We start from the raw sequence: 26,018 nt of genomic DNA on the forward strand, positions 1-26,018 counted from the left end.
GAAAAAGTAAAGCCTGAGGTGCCTAAAAGTAAAGATGTTTTTGGGATCTGACTGGCACTTGTTTGCCACATAACTTGGCAATTGCTCCCAACACGGCCTGTGAAGTTACAGTTCTTGGACACCTATCTCGATGCTCAGTGCACGCTCAACTTGAATGTCACAAATTATTTACAAGATTTTAAAAAATATCTTTCCAAGTGGTTCACAGTATTCTTTCACTTGATATGAATTCGTCTTTTCACATAGGGACCAAGATTTGGTCATGGAGGCTCACAATTGTTCTAAAGGGCTTTGTTAGACTCATTTAAAGAAATCCTGTTCTTCCTATTAATTTTGTCCAAAAAAAATACGGTTAGAAAAAGAACGTGATACTATAGCTACAGTTGCTGACAAGGCCTTTGTCAAACCTTTCAACAAGACCACTATTATGTAGTCCATGTAAAATAAATCTTTGTTAACTCTGGGAACACGCAGTACATTGAGAACCCAAGAAAAGCTCTGAGATAAGATCTCAATAATCAGAAAAATAGTGCATAAGAAATCCAATGTCAGAAAGCCAGGGGCTTCCACAACTGGAAGAGGTTACGAGATCACCTTACTGTACTGATGTTTGCCTCGAGACCTTACAGAAATGGGAAGCATTAAAGTCAGGCTATTCTCTGGTAAGAAAGCCTCTGCGGGCTTTCTTTCGCTACAGCGAACATGACCTGGCTTTCCTAGCACCTCTGAATAGAAACAAACAACAGGGAGTTGAGTTTGCATTTATATCTGACTGTATAATGGTCTGTCCAAGAGAGAAAGAAAAGAGAGTCTTCAACAAAACAAGGATGCATGAAAGGTCTTCAGGGAGAACTGTGACTTTCTTCTCAACCTTTCCAAACACTCTGGGGAAAGCAGTAGTCTTTTTGAGGAAAGGAAGTTGACCGCTTCAGGATAATTAAGCTTAATACACCAACAGCTCAATCTCTTATTCACGCAATTCCTAAGTGGGTCCTGCCTACAAAGAATTACCTGCTCTAATTCAAAAAGCAGTGGCTAAGACAAGGGCAGTTTGGGGGTTTAGCCGAGGGGAAGTCAGGATAGGGTCTTAGTTCGTTTGAACTAAGTCATTACTGGCCATCCCAGCCTAGAAATGGCTTCCAAGAATACTGCTACCACCCATTATGGGTCTCCACCCTCCATCATGACTTGAATGTTCAAGCAGTGACTGTCTGACTACATCGTAGAGTATGAATGGGTCCTGTGGCCCTGGTACCACAGGTATGTGCCAAGAAGAAGGGCAACAGCCACATCGATGGATGCAGGTACATGTTCCATGTATCATGACACATATAACCATGTCTCAGTGTCACTGACGCATCTTGCATAGATGGAGTTTGGTAGTTCAGGATAAAATGGCAAGCCGAATTGGCACTCGTGAATTAAGAAACTTGAATGCTACTGTAAAGCTGAATGACCTTTTTCCTCCGAATGCGATGGAACTCCCCAACAGCGAACCTGACCTAGGATTTGGAAGAGGGCATCTTCCAGAGAACCTGGGCTCGAACTGTTAGGTTTCAAGAGAGTGTAGTTTTATACCACTTAAAATGGGGACCTAAGAGGAGGAGAAAGGCACAGAGGGCAACTGCCCACGAGCACGTGAGAAGACAAGCACGTCATAGCCCGTAGCTCTCCTCATCAGTGGTGGCTGGGAACAGAGGCAGACAAGCTGAGCTCCAGTCTGAGCTGACAGTGCATCAGGACAGCTGCCCACAGGGGCTATAGCTGTGCACCAGAGGACAAACAGCCCAGATCCTTGGTACTGAACCAGAGTGCAGAGTGACCCCCCCCCAAAAAAAAAAAAAAAAAAAAAGACTTTCCCGCCAGACGCCAGACAACAGACCCACCTCTGGATACAGAGGGGGCGGGCACCTAAGCTACCTGTGAGGGCAGTGTATGGGAGTCCATGTTCTCTCTCTGTCTCTCTCATGGGGACTCTGGGCTCACGTAGCTAAAAACTGCTCCCAGAAGATGAAACAAGCCTGGCCATGAGTCGATAATTACAGAGATTGGATGGCAGACACAAGGGAGTTCATGATATTATTCCCTCCACTTTTGCGTTTAACGAACGTCCGACATCCTGATCAGCAAGAATAGCTAAATAAATGCTTTACAGTGATAACGCGGGATACGTAAGTGAAAGGAGTTATTTAAGTTAAAAGTTGCTTTAAATAAAATTAACAGACAGTGACCTCACCCCCAAGGTAAGCCATCTCAATCTTATTCCTGGCAGCCCACTGAAGGTCTGGTTTTTCATACGTTCTCCCCATTTGGGTCTAGACCATCGCTTAGACTCGTTTCCAAAATCATGGGCTACAGGCATCTTACTTGGAATCGCTCATCAGTCTCATTCTCTCCGATCTGCCTCAGAAGATCCCCGCTGGCTTGTCCAATGCTGCCAGCAGCAGTCAAAACGGTCTGTCGAGGCTACAAAAAAGAGCACACAGCAGTTGTTAAGAAAACATAGCTCCTCCACAGTGCCATCAGACAGCTAATGCCTCAGGATTGGCTCGTTCTGTCCCTGCATGAGTGTCTCAGACTATCCGCCAGGTGGGACACCTAACTATCCTGGTACAGTCTATGCAAGGAAGTGCCCGATGTGTCACAAACCGCCAACAAGGGGACAGGTTTGAAATGTTCAATCGATGAGTCATGCTTGGCTGCTAGAGATGTGACAGGCACTTTATAGAAATTAGGGCACTAACTTGTATCCCCTTTAAATGTGTATTGACCATGTGTGTTAGCTTCTGAGGTTGTATGTGACCAAGTCCCCTGGGGTGGGGCAAAGGGAAGTTTCCTACTAACAGTCACCCAATCCTGAAAGTTGAACCACAGATTCCGTACCCAGTTCACCAACGCCAAACCCCGTGGTATGGTAACATGCCCCCGCATCCCCCATGAGGAATGGGAGGAACAGCTCAGGGAGGAACAGCCCCGTAGAACTCCAGGTGGCACCTGCCTCTCCAGAACCTGAGTGACCGTGTGCCCCACGAGCTCACCTCTCCAGAAGTAGGCTGCACAGCTTTCAGCAAGTCCGACACCGCCCCCGCGAGCGTCCTCGCGGCTCTGAGCAAGTCCTCCCCACTGCCCACCTCGTCGTCCATCAAGGCCGCCAACAGCTTCACGCCCTTGGACATCTCCGTCAGGTTGGAAGAAATGGTGGTGATTGCGCATCCCACTGCTGTGTAGTCGGTGTCTGCAGGGTCACCTGGGACACAGAAGGGCCGTCGCCATCAAAGGAGGGCGGTGAAGGGTGAGGAGAGCCCAGATGGGTGATGGCATCAGCCCCCACTCTGCAGTAGTTGGACACAGAGCCTCACGCGCACAGCGAGACACGTGGCTCCCTGTCTCCAAGGTGCTGCTCCTCCCAAGTCCTTTCACCCCAAGGCGTCCTAAGTTGAAATACTGAACACGAGCACCCGCACGTTTCCAAAGGAAGTCTTGGCATCCCATGGCCCTTTCGGTTAGGTCCGTGTCAGCAGCTTAGGCTGGTCAGTTCTGCTCCTGAGGCACTGAAATGCTGCACCATGAAGCCAAGACCTTTCTGAGCTCTCACCTGACAGCACAAGGTGGGAGTCATGCTATGCCACAGGACACAAGGAGGCACACGCGATGGGCCTATTCATCCAAAACCAGTTTTAGACTGCAAGCCCCAGGAGGGAGAAACTAGCCTCCATACACTTCTAGGCACGTCCAGCATACCGAGGAACGAGGAGGACAGCTAAGTAAGCGCTTTTCGAATGATGCATGATATCGACAGAAAGGAATGAGATGTTCCCCACCTTTCTCCTGGGTCAGTGTGAAAAACTGCCCGAAGCACTCAGAGTGCCTAAAAATAAGTCAGTTTCTCATAATAGGAAAATCTGTTGTTTCAATCAAACAATAGACCTTTTTTTTTTTTTTTTTAAAGAAGCAAAACCACAAGCCCTCAGAGACTTACCAGCAGTGAGGTTAACTACTGAAGCTGTTCCAGCTGTGATGGCATCAACCTGGGAGTGGATTTCGTGTTTGGATTCGTCGACTTTATTCTGAACCCACACCCGGGACGCCTACAGAAGCAGACAAATGCATGACACAGTCACTTCACGGGATTGCCCAGGACACCAGACTGGTCATGCTATAAAATGAGACCAGGATTTCGTCTATACTCTGGTTACCGGGCCGGCACCAATGAGGCCCTCAAGTCGTCTGAAGCCATGTCCTTAACGGCCCTTTTGCCCATTCACAGATGCTAAATGGCATGGGAGTTCTCCAGGTTGCTTCCACTGCTTTTTCGTTAGCTTTTAGGATCTTAGAAAAATTCTACATGGCTTTATTTAGGTAAACTCAGTAAAGAATGAGAATAATTAATGTCTCATGATAATATTACACATCAGCATGAACAACTGCTGCTAATTTCCACCTACATTTTTAGAGAGCAGGGTGAGAATTAGGGTATGTCAGCTCATGAGTATTCTGTCAGCAGAAAGATGGTCTTTTTTAACAACATGAATGGGGTGTAGATGTGCCACCTTTTATGGAAGGGGATGGGTGGGACAAGACCTCTGTTCTAGATCTAGCTCTACCGCTAAAAAGTGACATGACCTTGGGCATATAACATCTAGATTCTGTGCCTTATGTTTCTTCCACTGTAGGAATCCAGGGGTGTTTGAAAACCTTTCCAGATCTTCAACTTTATGTTCACTGGAAGTAAATTCTCTATTTCCTGGCATTTCTGGAGTTAGTCAATAAATGGTCGCTTACATGCATAAGTATGACCCTGTGGTAATACTGGACGCTGATTTGTTTCCCAAAACATCCCCAAAATAATCAAGATTTAGGATATGTCTAGCACTAATAATATTTTTTAGTTATTTGCAAAATTGCAAAATTGGTGAAGCAGGAATGTTAAATTTGAGTATTTTATAATTTTTTATTAAAAAATTTTTTATTTGGGGCTCAAACCCACGAACTGTGAGATCATGACCTGAGCCGAAGTCAGACGCTTAACCAACTGAGCCACCCAGTCACCCCGAATATTTTATTTTATATTTATTAAAAAAATTTTTATTTGTTTTGAGAGAGTGTCAGCATGGGAAGGGCAGAAAGCGAGGGAGACAGAGGATCCAAAGCACGAATGGTGAGATCATGACCCGCACCAAAGTCAGAGGCTTAAAAGACAGAACCATCCAGGTGCCACAAGTCCAAATACTTTAAAACTATCTCACAATAGGGCTGGATATGGGAGGGTGTCTGGCTTATGTATTTTTACTCTGAAGTTTCCCCTTGAAAAATGTTTAATGATTTCAGGTACGTGGGAGACAAAACACTGAGGATAATTGCACCTGCAGGTATAGAGGTATGCGAATGAGAAAATACAGAGTTCAGGAAGGACCTGGAGGACAGCATCCTCGCTGGCCAAGATGAGGCTAAGTTCTGCACTTGGCTCTGGGCTACGATGGCCCTGTCAGTCCTGATGCTGTGATCTTTAATACGGACCCCCCATTAGAACCACCTGGGGAGATGAAAAAAGCAGGCCCCAACCTCGATGACATGGATTGACTTGGTCTGAGCTGGGCCTCAGCCTTGTTTGAACCAACTTGAAGCTCCTACAGGTAATTGGAATGTGCAAAGCAGGGCTGAGAACGACAGTGCTGGCCCTTCACAAATTTTCACATGCACACTGAACAGCTGGGAACTCCAGTGAACGAGGATTCTGAGTCAGAAGGTTGGGGTAAGGCCCCAGATTCCACACCTCTCAAAAGCTCTTATGTACTGCCAAAGCTGCTGGCCCAGGGGCCACCATCTGAGCAGGGAGAGGCTAGAGAACTGCATGCAGCAGCACCTACAGAAAGGCAGCTACTGACCCCACCCTGCTGAAAAGCTGAACATGAACACAGTGGTTCTCGAAGCATGGTCCTCAGCAGCAGAACACTTGAGGGCTTGCTGCAAATGCAAAGCCTCAGGCCCTTCCCAGACCTACTGACTCAGAAAAAAAGACCTGGAGCTCAGCAGTGTGTTTTTACAAGCCTTCCAGGTGACTGCCATGGGCTAACGTTCGAGAAGCACTGATAATACCAGCTATTACTTGTTGGGGTGTGTGTTAGGTAGTGTGCTAAGAATGCCACGCATAACTAGATGACCACGTCTTCACAAGGACCCCGAGCACGCACGACAAAATGGAGGCTTAGAGAGACTGAGTTACCTGGATTCACACAGATACTAGCAGTGGAGCTGGGAGTTTAGCCCAGATCACATGATTCCAGAGTTCAAGTTCTTGGGCCCATGATTCTCTTCCTGTGAGTACCACCTCACTACAAGGACTCAATATATTGGGGGGAAAAACCACAAACAAAGCCCCGAGTTTCCACATCACCTCACTGGAGGAAAATGCAGACAGAAAGCAAACCCCGCTTTCATGCCAGGGCAGAGACACTGGGCTGACACACATGAAAAATACCTACCATATCCTGGCCAAGTGGTGGCAGTGAATCCAGCTCGCTGAGGTCATCCTGGGCCTGCTGGACAGCGTGCATACTCGTGTTGATGGTCCCCATGAGGGCCTGCTGAGCCGAGGTCTGCAAAGGCAGATGAGCACAGGGTGGTCCTACCTTGGCTTCTAGAACCGACACCACCCTCTACACAAAACAAGGCCAAAATGAACTCTGGGCTCAAGACAGAGTGGCCCACGGTATGTCTCAACAACCCCAACAGCACCCCATGTCAAGCAGGAGGCTGGAAATAGAGATTCTATCAAAAGAATGCTTGAGACGGCTGTCTGCAATAGAGACGTAGTGAGCAGGAAAGTGTGGAGCTTAATTAACTGCCAAGAAGCCCAGAAAGAATTCTTACAGGCAAGTGACTCCACTCTTTGAGGACTGAGGACAAAAGATCTCACACACAGAAAATACGTGTTGCACCCAGAACTGTTCTTCGTAAGTAAGGACAGATTCCATCCAAAAACCTTCAGTCAGTGGACTTCTTCAGAGTGACATTTCTTCTGAGCTTATGGGCTTTTCAGCTTTTAAAAAGTTCTTCCCCAGCAGCACAGGAGTCCTTGAGCAGGCAGACCAGCAGGTGGGAAGAAGGAACAATCCGCCCAGGGCCAAGTATGGAGCACTACAGACCTGGTCTATTTCTAAGACCTTCCAACGAGTATGCAGGCCACTTAGCAGCTTGAGGCTGGGAAGGCAGGGAAGCAGGGTTCTAGAGCTCCAGTCATGTGGGGAGGTCATGGCTGCTCTCCAGCCCCAGAGGACACCTGTGACCAGGGGGTTACTAACCCACCCTGTTTCTTTTACCCACCCCATTTCTTTTTTTTTTTTTTATTTAAAAAAAATTTTTTTACAAATAGTTTATTGTCAAGTTGGTTTCCATATAACACCCAGTGCCCTCCTCCATGCCCATCTTCCCCCTCCCCCCCACACCCATCAGTCCTCGATTTGTTCTCAGGATTCAAGAGTCTCTCATGGTTTGCCTCTCTCCCTTCCCCTACCGTTTCCCCCTTCTTCTCCCCCATGGTCCTCAGTTAAGTTCCTCCTAATCCTCCTATATGTGCAAACATACGGTATCTGTCCTTCTCTGCCTGACTTATTTTGCTCAGAGTAACACCCTCAAGGTCCATCCATGTTGCTACCCATGGCCAGATTTCATTCTTTCTCATTGCCATGTAGTATTCCATCGTATAGATAAACCACATCTTCTTGATTCATTCGTCCGTTGATGGACACTTAGGCTCTTACCATGTTTTAGCTATTGTTGAGAGTGCTGCTATGAACATTGGGGGTACATGTGCTCCTATACATCAGCATTTCTGTATCCCTTGTTACCCACCCCATTTCTTTCCTTTTTTTTTTTTAGCCTATTTACTTGAGACAGAGAGAGCGGGAGAAAGAGAGGGAGAGGGAAAGAATCCCAAGCAGGCTCCATGCCATCAGTGCAGAGCCCCATGGTAGGTCTATCTCACCAATCGTGAGATCATGACCTAAGCCAAAATCAAGAGTTAGATGCTGAACCGACTGAGCCACACAGGTGCCCCTAAGCGCCTGATTTATCAGGAGCACTCGGAAGTCAGGCATTGGGACCACACAGATGAAGAGCCATGGCTCAGATGGGAGCTAGTAAGAACATGACGACACACACCAGCTATCACCAGGGCTGGTGTCCCTCCCTGCACATCAGAGGCGGCATACTGATGCACAGGGCAAGCGTGGGGGAAGCCTCACCAGCGGGGGCATGTGGCCTCGGTGCATCTGCCCAACCATGATCTGCTGCTGCGGTGAGGGCATGCTGCCGACGTTGAAGGTCTCGGGCCCGCTGGAGCCTGAACGCATCACGGCGGGCAGTGCCACCGAGCCGTGCTCCACCTTTCCCGTCCGATTGAACTGCTGCTGCAAGATGGTGGACCTGCAGGCAACAGAGGTCTGGTCACTGGGAGGTGGGCACTCGCGTGGAGTGTCATCTAAAGACAGCACAGGTGTCACAACTGTCTGTGCTTTATGCTCTGGGGGTCAATTCAAAAGAGGCATATACAGACAGGACTGTGAATGAAATAATACTAAAATACCCAGAAGAACCCTGAATCTTTTTTTTAAGTTTTTTTATTCATTTTGAGAGAGTGTGCAGGAGTAGGGGGAGAGTGAGAGAGAATGAGAATCCCAGGCAGACTCTGCAACATCTGCACGGAGTTCAATGCGGAGCTCGAACTCACAAACTGTGAGATCATGAATTATCTTTTTATAATCTTTTTATAATTATTAATATAAATAACCATTCCCAACTGATTTATGACATTATGCAATTAGGTCTTCTTAGGAAATTCCACCTCCCCCCTGCCCCGGTCCAAACCAACCCACAGATATTCCTGTAACAACGATGTTCCAGGTTTAAGTAAAAGTTTTGGATACAGTGATCTGTTATTTGGTAAATCCTACCTGAAATAGCATTCACTCAACAGCTATCTACTGTGGGTCAGGTTCTATTCTAGGCACTGGAGACACAAGTCATTTAGCCTTCTTGAACGGAAGGGAGAAGTATAGAAGGGAACTAAAAGAAAATCTCCCACAGCTTAGCTCTCCTTCCCCAGGTCCAAGGCCACTGAACACAGAGAATGTCTAAACACCTCTGGAGCCTTTATGATATGACAGACTTTGGCACCTCCTTCAGATGATTTCAACTAAAATCTGGGAGATTCCTAGGACATGTAATAAAAAAAAAAGGTAACCTTTTACTTCTTGATATTTTCTTAGAATGAGTGGGAAGTACCAAGGACTTTGAGCATATGAAGGTGGTTTATCTGCCACAGTACCCCAGAGGGCAGACCCACAAAGGAGAACCTGGGGGGGGGGGAGAGGGAGAGAGGGAGAGAGAGAGAGAGAGAGAGAGAGTGAGAGTGTGTGTGTGTGTGTGTGTGTGTGTGTGTGTGTGTGTGTGTGGCAGATTTGGTGAGCTGCTGCATTAAGAAGCCAACCCTCTGTTTCAGGGTTTTCCAACCATCACAGATCATTCCTTATCACTCAGGGCAAAGTTCATTAGCCACGCTAGGATATCAGACAGCAGGCATCCACGCAGGGACAGTAATGTCTGAGGAGGGGTTGGCACCAGGGAGGGTAGCTATGGGAGTTCCAGTAGGAAGTCAGCTGCATTCTGTGATCTCAGCCGATGTCTAATGCAGGGCCAAGTGGCAGGGCTTCTGATGGGGACCACTCTGGACCATTCTTCTTGCTTGCTGTGACCAAATCTCACCATGATGCCCTACGCAGCGGGAAGGGGCTACAAGAATCCCAGGTAGAAAAGGGACTCAGTGCTCTGGCTCATACACTTACTCAGCTGCTCTTTCAAGTCCAAGTGCAGCAGAATCCTCTGAGGGAGACAACTCACCCTGCCAGAAAGCATTAGCTTGCTGATTTCCATCTAACAGTCATTAATAATTCCAAGGACTTAAGGTGTTCTTCAAGAGGGCAGCAAGTAAGTGAAATACATCACATCACATTTGGTTTCAAACTGTGTACTAAAATAGGGGACACATGGAAAAGCACCTTCAAGGTGATTAAGAAGCAAACTGGGATAAAGTGATGGAGTGTGGAAATGTTAGAGGACTAATTATTATGACTTAGCAAGTTCGATATGCTTGACTATGCTAGAACTTTCTGGTAGTGTCCTAGAAGAAACATCACAAGATCCGAACTGACTCTTGGCTTTGCCACACATATGCATCTCAAGTAACTTCTGTGAGCTTTGGTTTCCTCAGTCATGAATTGGCAATAATATCTGGTCTACCTCTTACATCATGGGGTTGTTACTGGAATCAAAGGAGATGGCATGCTACAGAGTAGAGTGTAGTCAAGACGACTTATTATTACAATGCTCCGCATAACCTAAAGGGAACAACTGCTCAGGCTTCCCCAAAGTACCACTAATTAGATGTTATTTAATTTTAATACATCTCAGCTTCCTATAAAATGAAGTTAAAGTGAGAGTACTCTGAATTGAAAATGATAAGAAGAGTAAATATTTATGATATGCCAGGCATCATTTTACATTCTTTATTAATAACCCAATCATCAAAATAAGACTTATAAGGTGGCACTATGCTTTTTCTCATTTTATAGTTGAGATGAAGGGGTAAAAGAAATTTGTAATGTTCTCAAGGCCACACACGGAAAAAGGAGACCTGATATTTGAACCCAGTAAGTCTAGCTCCAGCGTCCACGTTTTTAACCATTTGTGCCACCTCATGACACCTGTGGGATGTAGCAAGCATTCTATAAACAGTAACTGCTCCAATGGCTAGACCCTTGCCCCAAATGGCACAGAATTAAACAGAGGCTCACTCTTCAGCCTTTGTCGAAAATGATGTTATTTAAGTGAGCTATTGCAAACAGGATTCATGTTTATCAAAGATGGGACTTAAAGACCCCACCTTGTTCAATGTCTCCCTGAAATCCACAGCTTCCTCCTTCCACAAGACATAGTCAACACTGATAATGATGGTCTTGGGACCACACTTCGAGAAGACTCCTCTGTATCATCCACTGTCATCTCTGCCATGTTTTGGACTTCAGGGTAACTGACTCCTGAGTTGGCACGAAGAAACCTGCCCATTTAAGGAGAAGGTGGTTCTCCAGTATTCTTAATAATACTTACTTTTTTGGCGAAACAGACTCTTCCAGCATAGTTGACTCCTCATCCCCCTCTAATCCAAATCTATCTTTGCTTTGTTTCTGAGGTAAAATGAGACCAAAAAAAAAAAAAAAAGAAAGTAAGAAAAAAAAAAAAACCAACACCTGCAAACTCAGCAGGTTTGGACACCACAACCTCTTAAGATACCTCTTAAAAGGTGCTACACAAGCAACACTGTTGAGGTATACCCAAAATTCCTTGTATTGTACTAAAGGATAGGTGAACAAAAACTAAAATAACAATACAAAATAACATTATTTAACATAATATTGATATAAGGGTCTTCTGTGTTTATTATTGCATAGCCTAAATCTCGTACAGTTAAAATCAAGACACAGATACTGATGTTCTAGTAGAACTTGGTTATTTCAGTGGGTTGTATCTTGAAGTCGTGGTCAATCATAGCATACCACTATGGCCTGTAACTCCATTAAATTTGGTAATAAAAATTTCATGAAAAATACCAAAACCTTCAACATGCGTTTCTAAAGCAGCTAGAAAGCATCACATAATTACCTAGAGGGGAAGACGCTGAGGGGTTAGCTAGTCTCACTCATTAGCTACGTGCAACACAACTGTTCACTACCTGGCAGTAATAACATAAATATGAACTGCGCTAAAATGGAAGTTCTTGTAGTGTCTCAAGATGAAAGGCTGCACACTCAAGTAATCTTAACACGAAGATTAAATTAGTGAATCAAGTAATTAAAATTAGTCCCCCCCACCACTCCTCAGGTAACAACATCATTCAGTGTTTTAAAAAAGCGTCTTTTCCAATTTCCATCAGTATGTAATACCTTTTTGAGGATGATGTCGATGTAGCCTGCAATCAGCTGGGATATTTGCTCTCCCTCAGTGGTTTGTACCGAATAGTAGCTTTCTTGATACTCCCCAAAATCCTGAAAACACAGCATTAGAAGAAATGTAACTACATCATATATTTGCAGTTTGAAAGGTAAACAGGTCCACTATGGGAACAAGATGACAGAGACTCTCTTTTCCTTTCTCTTCACTTCTGAACACAACTGAACCCCCTAAAAGTTGTTCAACAAATAGTAAAAGGGCTCTGAAAGCTGGAAAGGTAGACTGATTAGAAACCACAGTACTTGAAGAAACCACTGTCTGGTGAGTTCTTGGGTTTTCTTTTATCATCTATTACCCTCTAAGATGAGTGCCTGAAACCCAGAACCTCCAACAGGCAGGATTTCAAAAGCCTGTTCTTTCTTGCCAAAGGAGAGGAGAAGCCCAACAGAGATCTTTCTGGGAGCCTCAACCCAGCTCCAAAACCTGGGCTGGCACTTGGCAGCTGCCGAGCAGTGAAAGCCCAGCACACCAGTCTCTCCTCCATGACCCAGACAGGCAGGTGGGCTGATCCTTCAGCAGCAGTGGTCCCAGTGAGGCCTTCTGTCTTCCTGCCCTCCACCCAGCGGCATAAACAAAGACAGGCCCCTTGGCTTCTGCCTACCCCAACAAAGGCCACCCAGCAATAGCAGGCGCTCCAAGGAAGTATTTTCCCAAACAGCACTATCAGGGTTTGAGCAGGAACCCCAGTAGCGTCAAACAAAGCAGTGCGGAAGAGCAGTGTGAGGGGTCAGAAAATTAGCTGTCATTGTAACCAAAGCCCACAAAAGAAGGCCAGAACACTACGCACTAAAACTCAACAAGGTGACTGTCTGATAAAACAAAAATGAAGATCAAGAGTCTCCTAACTTAATAACCAACATGTCTAGTTATAATTAAAAAAATCATTACTTCTATCAAGGAGACAACTTGATATGAGTAAGAAAAGATCATCAATGGATGCTCATGCTGAGCTGCATCAGATACTGGAACTATCTGATAAATATTTTATACCAGTCATCACAAAAAAATATTTCAACAATCAATTACAAATTCTCCTGAAATAAACAGGAGGTTTCAACAAAGAAACAAGTCAGAAGAACCATATAAAAATTATAAAAGTGAAAATATGTAATAACCAAAGTAGAAAAACTCATACTAAACAGTATGGAGATAAGAGAGCATAGAGTCAGGAGACATGAAAACAGACTAATAAAACTTAGTCTCAACAGTAGAAAAAACACAGACTAAACAAAAGCCGAACCAAAAAAAAAAAAAAAAAAAAAACCCCAAACAAACAAAAAACCCACAAACCAGACCTTCAGGGATCTGGGGGGCAATAACAAAAGATGCAACATTTATATCATCAGGATCTCACAGTGAGAGAATGTGGGACCAAAGAAAAAAAAGTATTCAAAGAAATAATGGCTGAAAATATCCCCAAGTGAAAGCTGAGCACATTCCAAATAGAACAAATCCTAAGACATCCATACCAAGAACTTAAGAAAGGGACATATTACAATGGAATACTACATGACAATGAGAAAGAATGAAATCTGGCCATTTGTAGCAACGTGGATAGAACTTGAGGGTGTTATGCTGAGCGAAGTAAGTCAGGCAGAGAAGGACAGATACCATACGTTTTCATCTATAGGTGGATTAGGAGAAACTTAACGGAGGACCATGGTGGAGGAGAAGGGGAAAAACAGTTGGGCAGAGGGAGGGAGGCAAACCATGAGAGACTCTTGAATGCTGAGAACTGAGGGCTGTTGGGGGTGGGAGAGAGGGGAAGGGGAGTGATGGGCATGGAGGAGGGCACTTGTTGGGATGAGCACTGGGTGTTATATGGAAACCAACTTGACCATAAACTATGAGGGGGAAAAAAAAAGAAGTGCCTATTAGCAGCTTCAGTATTATTCAGTGTTTTCCTGTTTTAATAAATATTCATTATGGCTTAAAAAAAAAAAAGAAAAGAAAGGGACATATTATCTACTAATGAACACCAACTTGAATGACCATTTCTACTCTCAAAGCATGGAGGCCAAAATAAGCAACACATCTCTCAAGGGCTAAAAGAAAGAACTGTCAATGTCAAATCCTATACCTGTCAAAATTATTCTTGATGAATGAAAGGCAAAGAAGGACATTCTCAGATGAAGGAAAATTAAGAGAATCTGTTGTTAGTAAATCTACCTATCTTTAAAGGCTGGCTAAAAGAAGCTCTTCAAACACTGAAAATGTTAACAGAAGAAGGCTGGCAAGGTTCAAAAGGTTCAAAAGAAAACAAGAGTGGGATAGATAAAAATAGAAGTAAATGTAGTAACCTCTCCTTTACCTTCTTTTAATTGTATTCTTATGCTTGAAGTGAAGTTATAAAACCATCTCACATGGTGTTCAGTGTATATAGAATGTATATAGAAATATTTCTTTGAAGAATTATATTCAAAAAGTGGAGAGTGCAAAGAGACCAAAATAGAAGTTTCTAGACTTTTCTTGAAGTGGTAAACATCCACACTTGTAGGCTGTAATTAAATTCTTATGCATATTGTAATATCTAGCTCACTAAGAACACTAAGAAAAGAGACAGGCTTGAAACATTACTAAAAAATAAAAATGGGGGCGCCTGGGTGGCTCAGTCAGTTAAGTGTCAGACTTTGACTTAGGTCATGATCTTATGGTTCATGAGTTTGAGCCCCTCATCGGGCTCTGTGCTGACAGCTCAGAGCCTGGAGCCTGCTTCAGATTCTGTGTCTCCCTCTCTCTCTCTGTCTCTGTCTCTCTCTCTCTCTCTCTCTCTCTCTGTCCCTCCCCTCCCCCGCTCATGCCCTGTCTCTGTCTCTCAAAAATAAGTAAACATTAAAAAAAAAAAAGAGATAAAAATGGAACTCTAAAAAATGTTTACATAACCCAAAAGAAGTCCAGGAAAACAGGAAAAATAAGCAGAGGGGATAAAGAGAAAAGTTTTATAAAATGGTAGTTTTATAAAATGGTAGCCTTAAGCCGTAACATATCAATAATTAGACTGAAATATAAATGGTCTAAATAGGCCAATTAAAATAGATTGACAAAGAGGATTAAAAAAATACAACTCAACTTTATGCACTCTACAAAAATCTTATCCCAAGTATAATATAGGTAGGTTGAAAGTAAAAGGATGAAACAATGTATCATGCATATGTTAATTTTAAAAAGCATGAGTGGCTTTATTAAGGTAAAACAGACTTCAGAGCAAAAAACTGTACTACAAACAAAAGAATGTAACGATACAACAATCTCTCCATGATGATAACAGAGGGATCTTAAATGTACAGGCACCAAACAGAGCTTCAAAATACATGAAGTAAAACGTGATAGAGATGGAAGAAGAAAGAGAAAACTGTGCAATCTTGATGGGATACAGAAGAGTGAAACGACACCATCAACTAACGGGGTCTAACTGACATTTACAGAATACTCTTGTCAAGTACTCAGGGAACATCTAGAAGGACCATATCCTGGAATAAAAAACAAATCTTAAAATTCTAAGACTTGAAATTATACAGAGTATGTCCTTTGACCATAACATAATCACACTATAAATCAATAAAAGGAAGACAATAGGAGAATGTCCAACACTTGGAAATTAAATTAAGGCTTGGAGTGGAAAGAAATATTGCATGTTACAAACTTTAATCCAACTTTAATAAATGGCATTGATATTCATCCTCTCTTGTGCTTGAGGTGGTTATTGCGACTCATCACTATTTCTCTTCAAAGTAACTTTTTATTTTCAACCAAGTAGGAATTGGACCTAGTTTTAAAAGGCCATTAGCACTAAAAGGTATATAATAAAACACAGTGGGCCCCTGCCCTAGCCATTCCCATCTTACTCCTCATCCCTCCCATCCCCACAGGCAACTACCTTGAACCCTTATAGCAGTTTCTTATAAATAACATGTTCATATTGATTTCTTGATTTTTCTGTTTTACAAGTTATCCACAACTTCCTATCATGGAAGACAAGGATCCAGTTCTCTAAGTACGAACATCCACTTGTAAGGGCCATGCATTGACAGCTGTTATGGACTACAGGCGGGAAGAAGGTATATTTTCTGATGATGCCTTTCAACTGACAAGAGTCTATCAACCAGTGATCAAAATAGAAAATTAAAGACTCCCTGTAAAATACCTTCCTTGCACTTTTTGATGGCCTATAGTGAGATGTTATCTAGATACAAGCTGATATTTCAAGTGTTCACCAGAGCTGGAGAATAGTACACTTCAGGAGTGCTAAGGAGATGGACAAATTTCAACACTGATATCTCTTATTGCTCAATTTGCCCTAGAAAATAACAGACCTATCAATTCTCACATGTCAATGTAGCTATAGTTAAGGTAAGTAACAACACAACTACACTCTGCTAAGAACAACTAATAAGGTCTGAAGGCCTGGGACGACTACATTCTCCCTACTTTCCACATAGTTCATGCTGCTATTTCATCATCATCGTCTTGTTTGATCTTAGAAACTCTGTCCAATAGGTATTATGATCCTCAGGTTAAAGCTAATGACATTAAGGATCAGAGTGGAGAGGTAACTCAAGCAAGAATACAGAACTGGGAAGTGACCAGCTGGATTTGAATACCCCGGTCTTTGCCGTTTCCACTATAAAGCATGCTGTTTCTGCAGGTTAGGAAAACACACCTCAGCAAGATGTCACAATGCTTAGGAAATTCTAAAACAACTACTGATAAAGAGGGAATCTTGGATCAGCCTCTGAGCATTAGAAAGTGTCCTTTTAGGGCACGCTTAGAGAGGGCATCAGGAACATAGAAGCCTGGACCAGGCCCTGCCCTCTGTGAACTTCTACTTTCTGTATGGCTCCACGCTGCTCCCCTGAGGCCCGGGAAACCCAAAGGACTTGCATTCCCTCTCCCGCCCCACAGTATCACCCAAGGCCATGGTGGTCCTCCCTGGTTCCCATGGGTACCAGCGTGAAGCTCTTGGGTGAGGCTGCCCAGCGCTTGACGGTGGTGAGTGGCCACTCCTGCAGCACTTCCTTGGTCTTCTCATCCACACGCATCACTGAGTCCTTAGTGATGCCCAGCAAGCGAGGTACAAGCTTGTTCTTGCCTTTCATCTTTTCCTGAAACAGGAAGTACCAAGGTTAGTGTTCTTCCTCTGAATAGAACTGATTTTATCAAGTTATCAGTGGTTTCGTGATGTTTTATCTGAAGTCACCTACATATACTATGTTTCAAAATAAGCAGGGCTCCTGGAAAACCAGGGTCTGGGGACTAGGTGAATAACTCACAAAACTAAAGGGATGGAGGTGAAACAGGGACATCAGAAGACTGGAAATATCCACAAAGGCACACCTGCTGAAAAGAGATGCAGTTTGGGGCAGCAGGTGCCTCCAAAAAACAGACTGTAACAGAAGGGACAGAGAAGACACCCAGAGAAGCAAAGGTTAAGGTGAATTCCAAATATTATCACTTCTAGTAGCCAACTCAGTGAATAACAAAAAAGGATTAATGTGGAATTTAAATATGGCACATTAACTATTTAGAATTAATTGAAACTCTGCCAAAGTAGAATCTTCTCATTACAAAGAGACACAGACCTTTTAAATACCTGAAATACATTTACTTCTGAATTCCCTGTTTCGGTACTTGTATGTATATCTACTGACTCTGAAAAGGCCTTTAAAATTTTTTTTAATGTTTATTTATTTTTGAGAGAGAGAGAGGGAGGGAGGGAGGGAGAGAAGGAGGCGGGGGGAGAGAGAGAGAGAGAGAGAACACGAGTGGGGGAAGGGCAGAGAGTAATGGAGACAAAATCTGAAGCAGGATCCAGGCTCTGAGCTGTCAGCATACAGCCTGATGCAGGACTTGAGTTCACTAGCTGTGAGATCACGACTAAAGCTGAAGTCAAATGCTAACCAAGTGAGCTACCCAGGTGCCCTGAAAAAGGCTTTTATAATTAGCTTTCATAATAATCATGTCTATTACCATAATGGATCCTTACCTCACACTCATGCCCAAACAAATGTAAGACATTAATAATTTATGAAGAACATATAGTTGATATTTTATGATTACTGGGCTGGAAATGACTTTGATAATTTTTTAAAATGTTTTATTTATTTCAGAGAGAGAGAGGGAGGAAGCAGGGGCTGGTCAGAGAGAGAGGGAGACACAGAATCCGAAGCAGTCTCCTGTTTCTGAGCTAGATGTCAGCACAGAGCCTGACGCGGGGCTTGAACCCATGAACCGTGAGATCATGACCTAAACCGAAGTCGGATGCTTAACGGACTGAGCCACCCAGGCACCCCAAGGGCTGGAAATGACTTTGAAGCAAAAACACTAAAATAAAGAAAATTCATAAAGGGAAAGATCAATATCTTCAACTACAAATATATAGACTTTGATACATCTAAAAAACAGACAGAAGAGTAGGAGAAAAAGAAAGAAATCTCACCATAAACAAAATTAAAAAGCAAATGACTGAGGATAATACAAATTACGACAGTGAAAGACTTTATCATTGTATATGTGAAAGGTTGTCATAGATTGACCAAAGAACACAAACAGAAAATGTGTTTAAAGTAATAAAGTAGATTTTCATTTGAGGGGGGCAAGGGGAGGATGGCAGTGGAGCAGGAAGATCCTAGGCTAGCCTCATCCCATGAATACAACTAGATAACTACCAAATCATTCTACATATCCCCAAAATTGACCCAAAGACTGGCAGAACAAACTCCACAACTAAAGGCAGAGAAGAGGCCACAATGAAGAAGGTAGGAGATGCAGAGATGCAGCCTTGGAAAGAAATGGATCATAGCCGCTGTGCTGGGGAGGAAATGGTGATTGTAGAGAAAAGCTGGAGACAGACTAGCACATAGGGGATCACATGGGGAAAACAAATCCCTGCAGCAAATGGCTTAGAAAGCAAGGGGGGCCGAATTTCTGGAGTTCTTCTTTTTTCTTTCTTTTCTTTCTTTTCTTTCTTTTCTTTCTTTCTTTCTTTCTTTCTTTCTTTCTTTCTTTCTTTCTTTCTTTTTTTTTTTTTTTTTTTAATTTCTTGAGTTCTTGAAACCAGTAGGGCTTAAAGCCTGGAGCTTCAAAGGTCAGTGGATGTGGATTGAAAAGACTGGAGGAAGCTGGGGCTGATACTGGAGAGAAGGGAGGGCAAAAACCTCATGGACATAGAGTGGGGAGGTTAGCTGCTCACCTCAGAACACAACCTAGAGAGGCAGCATTCATAGAGAGAGACCAGTATGGAAACAAAAGAGCTAGCAGGTACCATTTCCCCTCTGTACTCTGCAGCATAAGCATAGAGCCATGTATGGGGAACCAGTGCAGTGCCAACATTCTACCTAACTTATTTACACCAAGCCCACCCCACACTCTGGTAGAATTGCTCTTCTCAGTAACACTTGCCTCAGTCTCAACATAGTGGGCCTCTCTTCCCCAGAAGTAGGGCCCAAATCCCTGACCACTCTGCATCTCCTAACCTGGGAGCTTTACAGGGCCTTGGTTCTGGTGGCAGTGGTGACATGTCTCACTTCACAAGCAGACCAAAGCACGTCTAGTTAAAACAGGCCCCAATCAGGGCGCTTGGGGGTGCTCAGCCGCTTAAGGGTCCGACTTTGGCCCATGTCATGACCTCACAGTTGGTGGGTTTGAGCCCTGCTTCGGGCTCTGTGCTGACAGCTCAGAGCCTGGAGCCTGCTTTGGATTCTGTGTCTCCCTCTGCCTCTGCTTCTCCCTTGCTTGTGCTCAGTCTCTTTCTCAAAAATAAATAAAGATTGAAAAAAAAAACCAAACAGGCCAGTCAGGCCAAGGACCATACACTGCCCACAACAGGCAAAGGGAGCCTCTGCAGATGACTAGCCTGAAGGATAAAGTGGTCAGGACACAACAGCAGAGTGCGTGCAGCACACAATGGAGATACTCTTGGCAGCACCAAGCCCTGAGGAACAGAGAACACTACAATGTAGAAGAGCACTATAGGACCTCTTCTTCATAAAGTCATTACTTTCAAGAACAAGAGACACAGCTGACGTTCCTAAGACACAGAAACAGGCACAGAGACACCAACAAAATAAGAAGACAGAAGAATTTTTCTCAAATGAAAGAACAGAACAAGGACATGGCCAGAGACCTAAGGAAAACACACATAAGTGACATGCCTGATAGAGAAATTAAAGCAGTGATCATAAGGATATTCAATGGACTTGAGAAAAGTGTGGAGAAGAGTGGAGAATATCAGTGAGACCATTAATACAGAGATGAGGAATCATGTAGCAGGGATAAAGACATGAAAAGATGCTCATCATTACTGATTATCAGGGAAATGCAAATCGAACCCATAATGAGATACCACCTCACACCTGTCAGAATGGCTATAATCAAAAACACAAAAAACAACAGGTGTTGGCAAGGCTGTGGAGAAAAAGGAATCTTCCTGCACTGTTGGTGGGAATGCAAACTGGTAAAGCCACTCTGGAAAACAGTATGGAGGTTCTCCAAAAAGTTAAAAATAAAACTACCTTAGGATCCAGTAATCACAGTACTGGGCACTTAACCAAAGAATACAAAAAAAATTGTTCAAAAGGATACATACATGCCTATGTTTATAGTAGTATTATTTATAATGGCTAAGATATAGAAACAGCTGGAGTCCATTGATGGATGAATGGATAAAGAAGATATATACGTATGTGTGTGTGTGTGTGTGTATATATACACATATATGAAATGAAATATACAGCCATTAAAAACAACAAAATCTTGCCATTTGCAATGACATGGATGGAACTAGACAACACAATGCTAAGTGAAATAAATTAGTCAGAGAAAGACGAATATGTGGAATTTAAGAAACAAAACAAATGAGCAAAGGGTGAGAAATAGACAAATTAAGAAAGAGACTCTTAATTATAGAGAACAAATGGATAGTTACCCAAGAGATGGTTGGAGGGGGGATGGATGAAATCGTTGATGGGATTAAACAGTGTACTTATAAGAGGCACCAGGTAATTAAAATAAGAAGTTAAAAGTTTAAAAGAAAAAGAAAAAAATCAAGTAAAAAAATGGCAATTAGATTAAGTTTTCACTTATATAAAATTGAGGTGTTTTTTTTTTTTAAATACTCAGAATTGAAGAAGGCATGAAGGAGGATCTCCTTTGATGGGAATTTAAAGTGGCAAAGTCTTCATGAAAGGATATGTGTCAATAGTGATCCAAAGCTGTAAATATGTTCCCCCTTTGGACACAGCTTGCTTTTTACAAAGTTATTCAAGAAGTTGTGAATGTGTGTAAAGATTATTCTGCGAGAAAGCATAGCTACAGTTTATCACAGTGAAAAACTGGAAACAACCAAAATTTTCAACAACAGGGGATTTCTTAAGTAAATCAGGCTATAGCCAAATAACATAGTATTCTACAATCGTTAACAATCCTATGATTGGAGGGGCGCCTGGGGGTGCTCAGTTGGTTGAGCATCTGATGCTTGATTTTGGCTCAGGTCACAATCCCAGGGTCGTGGGACTGAGCACTAAGGTGGGCTCCATACTGAGTGTGGAGCCTGCTTAAGATGCCCCCCTTTCCCTCTCCCCGCCATTTGCCCCTCTCCCCGACTTGCACACTCTAAGAAATAAAGATAAATAAAATTGTTTTAAAAATATGATTAGAAAACAATTGGATTCATGACAATAAATCTGTAATATAGTATAAAATAAGTAACATTTGTATAGCATGATCCTACATAAATAAAATTTAAAAACAGATTTTTTAAATAAAATTCAAAACAAATTTTTAAAAATAAAAATTTCATTACATGATAAAATGGTGGTGATGATCATCTCCAGTGATTTGTATTCATTTTCTTGTGTTTTTTTCCTTATTCCTCAAATTTCACTTAAAATCAATTCACTTAAAAATTCCCTTAAAAATAATTTCACATTTATTTCTCTTGTTATCAAGAAAAAAAAAAAAAAAAAACAACTGCCCAAATATTTGCTGAAACCTAGTAACGCCTAAATCATTATTCTCAGAGGAATACACTTACATATTAGCACACACAAATTCTGTATGTATACAAAGGAATGGACACTTTTACAATAAGAGACAGGTACTAGGCAGTTAATATTATCCATTAATTTTCAGGACATCCCCCAAATGTTGGTATCATCATCCTCATTTTGCAAATGAAGAGACCAGCCACTTATCCAAGGCAAATAGTAGTGAGCAGTAAAGCCATGATTTGAACACAAATTTGAGTAGCTCCAAACTGTCTGACTTTGAACGTGGACTGTCTACCACATTGTACCGTATTCTGGTGAAAGCATTGAGAGAAAAGACAAAAATCCATCCCCCCAACCCCCGCAGCCCCCCGTGGGCAGTTCATAAGCCATGGGACAATGAAGGTCAATGCACAGCTCCAGCTTCCTCCCAGGAGGAGGAGAGAATAGGATCAGGAATCTGTGTGGGTGTCTGAGAAGGGGAATAAGGCAGCCAAAGAAGCTCTCAGTCCTTAAAAAGCAAACACTGAGCAGAGTGAGATTCTTTGTAAAGAGAGTGAAATCAGTGCAGGGTGGATGATGCCAGCATAGTCTCATCTGGCTTCGGGAGCCATACTGAGATTTAGGTGAAGAAGTTCTAGGCAGTGAGTCACAGAGGGCTGGCACAAGCCCAGCGGCTAGGACCAGGAAGGAGAGAAGAAATAAAATATGGTTTGCAGCTGTTGCTTTCAGCCTTTTCCATCTGCACTTCCCTGCGAGAGGCTTTGGAGTGAGGGAATACAGAACGGTGACGGATTGCCCTGAGCCTTGTGGAGATCACTGTGCACGGGAGACAAAGTCACAGTGAACAAGCCAACAGCTCAGCGCGGACATTCCATCACAAGATCACGATTAGGGGGAAGGGGGTAGAAGAAACTCACAGAATGCTGACACCCAGCACCAGAGACCACTGTCAAGGAATAAAATTATTTCAGTGCCTGTCCACAAAATGCACAGCAGTTGGAGAAAGTTAAAATAGAGAAGCGCTCAGCTCAGTGCTACCCACGTTGATTCTTCTATGAAGTCCTTCCATAGACTCACAGCAGTAGAGGATCAAGGTTAAGAGAGGCTCCTCCTTCCTCCCCGTATCGCCCACATCTCAGCCCTGACCTGGTCTTTCCAACCTTTAGCTACACAGACCAGCATCCTTTCATCTCCAGAAGAAAACCAGCCAGGCAGTCCCCGGTGAAGACCTATTTCTCATGCACAGACACACGGAGAAGACAATAGCTGCAATTCTGTAGAAACTTCTCCCAGGTGGTCCTCGTTAGGTTGGTTTTGTTTTGAAGATATCTTGAGCTTGCTTAACTTAGATGCGGGAGGACGTGCGCATTGTACCAAGAAGGGGCAGGATTCATTAATAAGCCCCACCCTGCCTCCTTCTGGTGCATCTCAACCGTGACTGTGGCTTCAGCCATGGCGGCTGGTTGTGGTCAAGCCTGCTCTCCTTCTGACTCTTCCCACTGGTGTGGCGATGGGCTGATTCTTCCATCACCTGTGCCTTACATGGGAGATTCAGAAATGATGCAAGAGGGCTAAGCTTCTGGCACGCTTGGGCTCTAGGCCCCTGACTTGGATGTGGCCTGAGCCTGTGATCCATCTGTGCTCACGAGAATTCTACTTTGGCTTGGTTCCAAAGTGCGGGCTTGTGTGCTCTGCTCTGTTATCAGTACATTATTTCTTTTAGGGGCATGGAAGAAAGGGATGGCTGTTCAAGAGCAAAACGGTGTTAAAGATCCCATTCGTTGGCCACTTTTCTCTAGTGACTGGCAATCTATTTTGACTTAATTCACTTTCCTGAGAGGCTCCGAATGCCCTCTGTGATATTTTTATAGTTAAGAGGAGAAGAGGGTCAGCTCCCTGGGTATGTCACCTCAAGGCTCTGGTGGTGGCCACAGGGAAAATTCAAGACAAGTTTATAAATGAGAAAGAAGGTTTCCACAAGAATTTCCTGGAATAAAACAAGGTCCTTTGCAGGACATAGGAAAGGGCTTACCATTGCTGATAGGGTTTTGATTAGTGGATCGAGATAAAATGCAAAAGAAGTCAATGTAAGAGGAAGACTGTAGACACTAATAGCTTCTGTTCATGGGGATCTCATATGCCACAATCCCCTTTTCTATATTATCTCATTTAAACTTCATAAGATATCTCAATTTTATAGGTGAGCAAACAGGCGTGGAGATGGAAGGTAAAGTAACTTACCGAAGGTAAAACTAAGTGGCAAAACCAGAATCTAAATCTAGGTCTTTCTTTTCAAAGCATCCATTCTTAGCCACTGAGAATACTGTCACATTAAGCTGTTCCCCGTGGACTCATTAACATGGCTTATAGACATTCTCCATATCAGAGTCAGCCAACTACAGCCAGTGCTCACACCCGCTTTTTACCTGCTTTTTCATGGCCTGAGAGCTAAGAGTGAATTTTCCATTTTTAAGCAGTTAAAAAAAAAAATCACAAGAGGAATAATGCTATGTGACATGTGAAAATTATATGAAATTCAAATTTCAGAGCCCACAAATAAAGCTTTACAGGAATCTAACCATGTTCATTCATTTACGTATTGCCTATGGCTGCTTTCAGGTCACATGGGCAGAGATGAGTAGTATGGCCTGCAAAGCCTAAGACGGTGACCGTTTGGCCCTTTACTGGAAAACTCTGCCATCTCTTGTTATACATCATGGAAGCTAGAAGTCCATTAGAGGTTGAAAGATTCAGGAGCTGGGGATTGGGAAGATGTGGGAAGAATTAAGCAGGTGGTATGATCTTAAATTTATCAAATATCCTTCCTTTCTAGGCACCACACTCTGTAAGGGATGACCACTCCCATTTTTCAGATGAAGAAACTGAGGCTCAGGGGCCTTACAGATGTTTCTCAAAGTCCTAGGAGTTTCTGCTGTTTCCCATATCGGTGTACGTGGCTATCCTGGGTTTGGGTTCCAGGGCAATCCTCTTACTCCAAACATCCAGGTACTTTCTTTTATAATGACAAAATATAATGCTCTGAATATTAGGACATGTTTACAGATATGGATGAGAATATGACAGAAGCACCTATAAACATATCTAACCACGTTGAGAATATCTCTAACCTTAAGGCCATGTGGTATGATTAGTGTGTGCACTATCAATATTAAAATATTTCATAAATTATAATTTCATTGACTTATTTACATTTCCAATAGCCCATACAAGTAAGAAATGAGAAGCTATTCACTCATTTTTAACTTCCTAAATTATGTCAATGCAACTCTTTTATAATTTAATGGCATGTTTAGTTCAGAGTACTAAAGGAATCTGTTATTTACACTTTTAAAAAATTTACTATCCCTTAGCCATACAGTGTGTGTGTGTGTGTGTGTGTGTGTGTGTGTGTGTGTGTTGTGTAAGCTATTCTGCACGAGATCTCTTTTATTCATAGATTCTAAGTGGCTGTGCTTATCAATACACACACACATTAATTCATGTTGTTGACATATGTATTGTACATTTATTTGACCAACTTACTGAGTTTAAAAGTAAATCTAAAAGTTAAAATGACTGTGTATATTGTTACAGCATGTACAGAGATCTGTAGGCTGAAATTATGCTAAGTGAATAGATGATTTAATAATATTAGCTTTTCTAATCCATGAACCTGGGATATCTTTCCATTTATTTGTGTCATTTTCTATTTCTTTTACCAGTGCCTTAAAGTTTTCAGTGTATCTATCTTTTACTTCCTTGGCTAAAATTAGTCCTAAGTTACTTACTGTTTTTGATGCTACTATAAATGGGACTATTTTCTGTGTTTACTTTGTAGATAGTTCACTGTATATAAGGCCATTTGATTTGACCTATTGATCTGATTTATTAAGGTTCATAATTCATAATATTAAATTACTCCTCAGATGTACTACTCTTAAAACAGGGCAAACTGAGGTCATGCAAACT

The 26,018-nt window shown here is 42.8% G+C and overlaps 1 protein-coding gene across 2 annotated transcripts in view; it reads right to left on the reverse strand.

Moving 5' to 3' along the window:
* Nucleotides 1-26,018, reverse strand: part of TLN2 (talin 2) — a 440,503-nt gene that overhangs the window by 143,892 nt on the left and 270,593 nt on the right. For both annotated transcript variants that reach the window (XM_039218977.1, XM_039218971.1), the window contains exons 12-19: nt 17,010-17,165; nt 11,997-12,098; nt 11,164-11,240; nt 8,244-8,424; nt 6,483-6,596; nt 3,980-4,088; nt 3,039-3,247; nt 2,368-2,466 (exon numbers count right to left, since the gene is read on the reverse strand). In XM_039218977.1, coding sequence (XP_039074908.1) covers nt 2,368-2,466; nt 3,039-3,247; nt 3,980-4,088; nt 6,483-6,596; nt 8,244-8,424; nt 11,164-11,240; nt 11,997-12,098; nt 17,010-17,165 — 1,047 coding nt within the window. The remainder of the gene's footprint in view (nt 1-2,367; nt 2,467-3,038; nt 3,248-3,979; nt 4,089-6,482; nt 6,597-8,243; nt 8,425-11,163; nt 11,241-11,996; nt 12,099-17,009; nt 17,166-26,018) is intronic.

The sequence above is a fragment of the Hyaena hyaena genome, unplaced genomic scaffold, assembly GCF_003009895.1.
Source record: "Hyaena hyaena isolate Hyena2069 unplaced genomic scaffold, ASM300989v1 scaffold_15, whole genome shotgun sequence".
Lineage (NCBI taxonomy): Eukaryota > Metazoa > Chordata > Mammalia > Carnivora > Hyaenidae > Hyaena > Hyaena hyaena.